The 7,431-nt window shown below is 36.6% G+C and overlaps 1 protein-coding gene across 1 annotated transcript in view; it reads right to left on the bottom strand.

Moving 5' to 3' along the window:
* The window catches only part of LOC108575470 (neurexin-1a-like), a 279,829-nt gene that overhangs the window by 118,404 nt on the left and 153,994 nt on the right, over positions 1-7,431 (bottom strand). The window contains exon 8 of the mRNA XM_017938285.1: positions 1,927-2,079. Within this exon, the coding sequence (XP_017793774.1) occupies positions 1,927-2,079 (153 nt within the window). The remainder of the gene's footprint in view (positions 1-1,926; positions 2,080-7,431) is intronic.

The raw sequence follows: 7,431 nt of genomic DNA, 5'->3' as shown, positions 1-7,431 counted from the left end.
TGTGAAATGTCGATCGTCGGAAATGATAGAACAAGTGAGTCATTTTTTTACAATTGATTCACCGCACGATAGATCGGGCGGAGCAAACGCGGAAGATTACGTGAAAAAAAAATTAGTAAGAGCGCTTGTAAGATATTGAACGCGTTACCGTTCGTTCGAAATAAAAGCGAGTCAATTTATCAGCCTTTTCAGGCTTTGATCGTACAAAGTTGTGCAACTATTCTTTCAGCAGGGATAATGGGAAATTTGCAGCTATTATTTGTAATACTACTGCAGACAATTATTCAATTTTAGTGATTCGCAATGTATGAAATACCTGAAATTTTGTGCGGCGAGAATTTTATTTCATATACTGGGTGTCCCAATTGTTTCTCATCAAACTTTGCCAGTGTATTCTATGGGTATATGTGAGAAGAAAATGTTATACGAACATAGGTCGTTCAAAGCTTCGTTAAAAAGTTATAGCAGTAATATGGAATACGGAGGAAATAGTAATAAAATAGGAATAAATCAATGATATGTACTTACTGTTTGTTTATGCAAGCTGTGCTTATAATTTGAATTTACTGAAGGTGTTGAATGTAACTTTTGCCAGTGCCATTCTTGTCTTGCATCATAGTAACCGGAAGTTCGTTACCACACCCTTCGTGTTTCGTATTTTTCTCGTAACTTCTTAACGAAGCTTCAAACGACCTATGTTTGTATAACATTTTTTTCTTACTTGGACCCATAGAATATACTGACAAAATTTGATCGGAAACAACTGGGACACCCTGTATATTATATTCGAAATTTTGGAAAACGTGGAAACATACTTTGTGTAGTTTCCTTTTCACTTGAAAGTACAAACCATTTTGTAAGTGATACAAATTTATAGAAATACAGTAAATTCAATGGAGTTGCAAATTTCAGAAGACTGTACTTTTGCATCGCCGAATGTAAAGCATATTATACTTTTACGTTGAAAACATGAATTACTGATTTCCAATTAATTTTAATAATACTCAAATTTTAGCATAAAAATCATATTTTTTATACGTTCCTATTGTATGAATAGAATTGTTCAACGAAGCAGTAATGTGCAAAAAGAAATAATATCAGATTGAAAAATTTTTACCGAAATGAGCAAATTTAGATAAATTTAAACATAATAGGTGTAATCTGCCAGTCGGGATGCGACCGAAAGTTATGTAGCAGCGTGCACAAAGTGATTCCGTATGAAAAAAGAAAATAAAAAATAGTAAAAGTTTTTCATCCCAGATTTAGTTTTCGAGATAGTCAAATTTGAAAATCTGCTACATAGGTGTGCAGTTTTAACTAAGATATAAGAATTTTAGATTTAATTCGCGAGTACTATCATACTTTTTGTAGACGAAAAAATTATATTCTATATTTTTTCCTAATTTTCTCATAAGAAATCACATCGTGCTCGCTAGTAAACAGTTTTAATCGACATCTGTGTCGCCATAAGCCTATCACGTTAGATTTGCTCCGTTTTCTTCAACAACCAGTCTATCAAATAATTGACGTTTCCGTTGATCAACTTTTCACTACATTTACAAAACGCTATCGTTCAATCTTCACTCTCCGAAGTACACAGCATCCAAAATTCTATCTCAACGTTCACAGCACTGTAGTATCTTCGAACAAAGAAAAAGCAGAAAAACGGGACATTTTTACTACAACGATCGGACAAAGGCAATTTGACGAAAATCCACGTGGTCCCGCAAGCGCCTCGTGGACAATGGGTTAAACGCATAATTCAAACGCATAATGCATACAGTTAGTTTGGCGAAAGGGGGAGAGCCGGCAAAGAAATTTCCTCGGGGCTTTTTGGCTCGCTCGAACAGACGTCAAACTTATCAGCGCGCTGTTCGAGGGCATTTTTTATTTCTCATAATGGAATAACAGAGCGGGAATACTCACGAGGTGAGAGTCCCTTGTGGTGAAGGTGATTGGGTCCGAGGCTCTCGGTTCCCGACAGTGGAAATCTATTTTGCCCCAGGCGGCCGCGCCGGCAGCTCCACTCCTGGCTGCCTCGATCAGCTCCATTTTCACCCCCTCTGCGACGAATTCAACCTGCAAAAAGGGAGGAAAAACATTTTCATTACATCGCCGGGCAAGCTCGATCACGCCGGATACCGTGTAACCGGATTTTAATATCGCGATGTAAAGCCTCGGGTGGGGAGAGAGACAAAGCGCAAGTTTGAACAAGGTTGCTGTTCAAGCAGTATCAGTCCTGGGAAAATATTTTTCAGAAGTGTGATATTCACGTTCAGGTGACAAATGCTTTGTTCGGTGTTCCGTTGTTATTTCAACTACTGTGTTCGGTTATTGTATAATAATTGTATAATGTTAAGGCGTATCCTGTAGCCGGATTTATGGCAGCGAGTCAAGTGGTCGCCGTCGCAGGCAAATATCGCTTTCTCAAAACACCACAAGTGTTTATTGCGTTGCCTGCGACACTTAGTCCCTAGGACCAGACCCTGCCATAAGTCCTGGAGTCTCCGCACGGAAAATAGAAAAGCGGCCCACAACTTTTGCCACTGTCGATGGGCCACTTGACTTTAACAAAGCCTAGAAAAGCGGAGATTCCACAGGATTCCCACGCATCCGTCCACCGAACAGTTTCTCCGGTCGTTGTTTACCCCACCCTAAGATAACGCGCTAAGGGCGAAATGGAGGGTGGTTGCGATGCACCGGAGTAAACTGATTGGTGATTTAGAAAAGGAAAAATCACCAATCAGGGTGTTTTTAGGAAAATAGGAGTCTTCTTCGAGGGAAACCGCAGAGACTCCAGGAGAAACACTTGGTCACTCGAGAGAAACACTTTGCAACTCGCGGGAGAAACAGAAACACCTCTCACTTCGCAATAGAATTTATATCTTGAATTAGTTGTAGAAAATAGAACATAAAATAAAAACTTAGTGTTTCAATTAAGAAACTGGTCCTTCGAAGCCTTAGAACATTAGTCGGCACACACGTGCAAAAACCGGCAAAGATCAACCGCAAGCCCCTAACATATAACATTTGCATTAACGTGGATCTCTTCTGTTTGTGTGTTTTTGCTTCAGTTCCTTTGTTTGGTAGTTGTAGAGGAGTAGAGAAAATTGATGAAATTGTTGTATATGCATCAAATATAAACACTAATGTTAATATTTTTGCTAAAAAATTACTTAGCTAAATTCTTACTAGTGTTTGAATTATATTATTACAAGGATTTGTTTTAGAGGAAGGAGTTAATCACATTGGCTTCTGAAATAAATTATTTATCATTCAGCGACCATCAACATATTTGTCGTTTAGCGGTATTGAGGCTAATTATTAAGGAAATTTATTTTAAATGTAAAAGGATGAGCATCGATAAAGTGCTCTGACACTAAAATTTTTAAAAATTCAGAAAGTTTGGTCTGTGAACAACTCATATGTAAAAAATAATCAACTTTGTGATATCTGCAAGAGATAATTCAAATTGAGCTATATTCGTTAAAATTAAAATTAAAATTATACTATTTAAGAAGAACAATGTCACAATTCAAAGTAGGGTTTTAACCCTTTTTTAAAGAGTAAGCACTACACATGAGCAATATTTTATTAGATGCCTTCAAAACCCGAAACTATTGGCTAAATTGTAAAAGAGAAAATGTCTTTTCATTGCTAAATGATTGAGTAATTAATAACTTTCTACTACCAAAAATTTCAAACCGATTTCTTGAAAAATTTACTTCTGCTACTTGAATCGTTAAATATTAGTCTTAATTTGTATGATAGTTCATTTATTATTCCTTTAAAATGACTATTTTATATTACAGTACTGCAGTAAACAATTGTTATTATTACGGATTCTGGAAGGAAAATGTTTAAACATGTTCGTTGACTTATCATAATCGTAATTATTTACTTTGGGTTAATGTAAAATTAGTTCGAAAAGATTTTAAAATACAAACTCAAAACAGAAATAAAGGCAAAGTAAATAATGATTGTAAATTTATTTGTGAAGTACGATTGTACAGTATTTCGAAGACTCTATACATTTTATTAGCTTAAAAAGTACCGGAACAATAATTTCAAAAATGACGTATACATATCTTGAAACAATTACCCAACTCATTTCCATCGAGAACCTTGTCCGTCATCTGAGAAAATAACTCGAAATTATGCAAATTGAAACGAAAATACTAACAGAAAGACTAAGCACTTTAACATATTTTTCATGTTTCAGTATCGCTAAAAACTCGAATCGAATGAACCGAAAGCTTCGTTAAACCAAAATCTATAAGCGTAAGACCCACCAATAACAGAAATCGACATACCAATAAGTATACACGCGGAATCAAAGCGATACCCTTATTTTTCTTCCTGTTTGAATCACGCGACAGGCGAACAGGACTAATTGAAAGATAAATCCAGTTGCGCTATAATTAACGTACGCATTAACATAGTAATTACGTATTAGCCAAGATTTATATCTATTATCGATCCTCGACAATCGTGATTTACCATTCGCCAGGGAAGGGAAACATTATTTATCGGGATGGTTAAAACCGCAGCCGTTTAAAATTCGCCCATTTTTCGGCCGGATTTACGATCATCCATTTTCACCCCTCACATAATACAATGTAATCTAGTTAATTAATCGGTCGATTACTTATTAGACGATAATAAAAAAGCCAATTGAGGTGGTCGAGTGATCGTGCAGCAGGGAGAGGGTTTAATCACTTTAAAGTAACGAGATTGAACATGTGGAGCAATTTTTGTCGATTTGATTAATTCAATGGAATGGGGGAAGCAAATTTTCGTGGAGAAAATGCACGAAATTTTCCGCGTTTTCTAGTTAGGTGTATGCAAATACACGTGTAATTCCATTGTTACTCTTTGAAATAAGGAAATAAGGAGAATTTAGCAGAAGTTTTTCTTAATTTTCAAAAATAAGGGAAATTTAGTAGAATTTTCTCTTAATTTTCAAAAATAAGGGAAATTTAGTGAAATTAATTAGTCTTTGCGATATATTTGTTTGCTTTAAATTCTCTTTCGTCGTTTTCAATTTCTCAAGTATTTGTAACAATTAAATGAATATTGTAGTTCTTCAAAATACCTTTTTTTTCATCCTTACTCGTGTTCTCCTTGGAAACGAAGTTGAGTGCAACAAAGCGTCGTTAAACACCTTATACACTCTGTAATATACAGGGTGGGCCACGTAAAACAGGCCACCTAATTATTTTCTCAAGCTATGGCGGTACGAGAAAATTTTTATATGCAATTTAACTATTTTCAAATTGTGAATAAGATAGAAGAAATGGCAAGAAATGAAAGGAAGTTTCGCATTTGATTAAAAATTTTAGAGTCCAAACTGCAGTAGAAAAAAATATATACATTCGTGTAAAAAGATGTAGGTGACTTTGAAAGAGAATAGAAAAATATGGCACTTATAAGAAGTTAAGTTTAAAAACCGTTTAAATTACGTATAAAAATTGTCTCGTACCACCGTAGCTAGAGAAGATAATTTAGGAATGTTATTTTACGTGTCTCACTCTGTATAACCTCTTAATTCCTTAGAAAATTATTATTATGAAATTCTTCCAATTTCCCTATTATCACAGACAAGAAATTTCCTGAAAAATCCTTTTCACCTTGCAATGGACTATATGAAGCAAAAGAAACGAAAGATTATGGCAAACAATCGACATGACTTTAAGCAATTGACTACTCTTTAGCATAGAAACTTGACTATTTGCAGAATTAAAACGTAGTCGAATCTTCTGTTGAATGTCTATTTGAACTTTCCGCCACTGACTTGGGAAGTTCAAAGCGAATCGAAGGATTTGAAGCAAGTTCCGCGTCCCTATGATGGCTTTTTATGGTCGAATCGCGACGATCAAAGCACTAAGAGACCTCATTAAGATTGCTGGCAGAGCTCTGACTGAATACGCGAAGTTTAGTCAGCGTTATCAAACGAGAAAGTAGAATATATCGGGTGGAACCATTGCTGGCTGTGCAAATTGTCTCCGGTAAACAGTCCTGGATCCATTAAAATGTTCAATTATAACGGAAACCGCGGTGCGAAGTTTTATTTCAATCTTGGTTCAGCTCTTGTTTGAATTCGAACAATATTGTAACCAATCGTGACTCTCGGAGTCTGATGGACGGAACTTCGGAAGTCGGAAACTGCGATCTTCTGCGGAAGTTAGCGCCTGAATGACAAGTTTCTGTTTATCGTGCGCGTGAATATCGGCTCGATGACATAAGCAGGAGAAGTTTCGCTCGTGTCTCTGTGATATATGAGGAGTTGGGCAGATTTTATGACGACAATGCTGAAGATGAGCTGATAGTTTCAGTATTGTGTGGCATTGTAATTATATGCTAACAGCTTTTCGCGCATATACGAAGTTACAGCGAGATAAGAGTACGAGGAATAAACTAGTTTTATGAATTTAAGATCAGACACTTTTATTGGTAAAATTCTTACAGGTGTAAGGAATTTTCTATTTATTTCGAGAGCATTCGGGAAATTTCTCGAACCGCGGAAGATATATAAACATATTCACTTTTGTTTCGTTTGGAATAACCGAGAACTTTCCCGAAACATCTGTGCATGTATTATATAAATAAGAGGCGAGCAACAAAAGCAAGTCAGTCGTGCTGTTAGGTTTTCTGTAGAAACGGTTTATGGCACGATCGACCGGGAACGGTTATTTTTGAGTTGAGGATTTTCGTTTATTGCTTGCACGGGTCTAATTACATCCTGCGAGATTACAAAATAAATGGTCCATGATTAAAATCTTCTGAAAATAAAACAAATTTCCATGCAGGTCCCCCTTTATTACCGATTTCCTCTAAAAGTATACATTTGAACGAACATCCGCAGTCTGTTCCACGCTTTCATACATTATCTCATAATATCTGCATAGGACAATAGCGGACAATCGTGCAACATTCACGTATCAAAATCATCGTGTTCCATCGTAAACAATTGCGCGCAAATACAATCTAATTTTCCGCAAGCGATGCTCCTCTGATTCTTCGACCGTTCCGGGCAAACTATCGATCCTCCCCGTATGTTCCTATCGTTAAACAAACAATACTATCCACGGAAAGTACGACAGAAGCCGGATACATATTTCCCTGAGGGGTTGGGTACCGGTCGAAAATCCAGCGCTCGCGCAAAATGAAACTTCCGACATTGTTTGAAAAAACGAGGTGCACGTGGCTTTCCACGCAGTTGTCTGTATCGAACAGTCTTTTCATCTCGGTTCTCCTTGGAAAAGTAGAAGCAAGGGATAAGCTAGCGTATAAATTTCCTTGACAAATCTACGAGCGTTTTAATATTTCACCGTCATCCCCCTTCCCTTCTTTCCTGCGATGTTTCTCATTATCATTCGGTCGAGTCTTCTCGAATTAATCGTAGACAAAGACTCGAAACGAGCAAATTTC

This window comes from Habropoda laboriosa, unplaced genomic scaffold (genome assembly GCF_001263275.1).
Source record: "Habropoda laboriosa isolate 0110345459 unplaced genomic scaffold, ASM126327v1 scaffold276, whole genome shotgun sequence".
Lineage (NCBI taxonomy): Eukaryota > Metazoa > Arthropoda > Insecta > Hymenoptera > Apidae > Habropoda > Habropoda laboriosa.
This window is presented reverse-complemented; position numbering and strand designations above follow the sequence as displayed.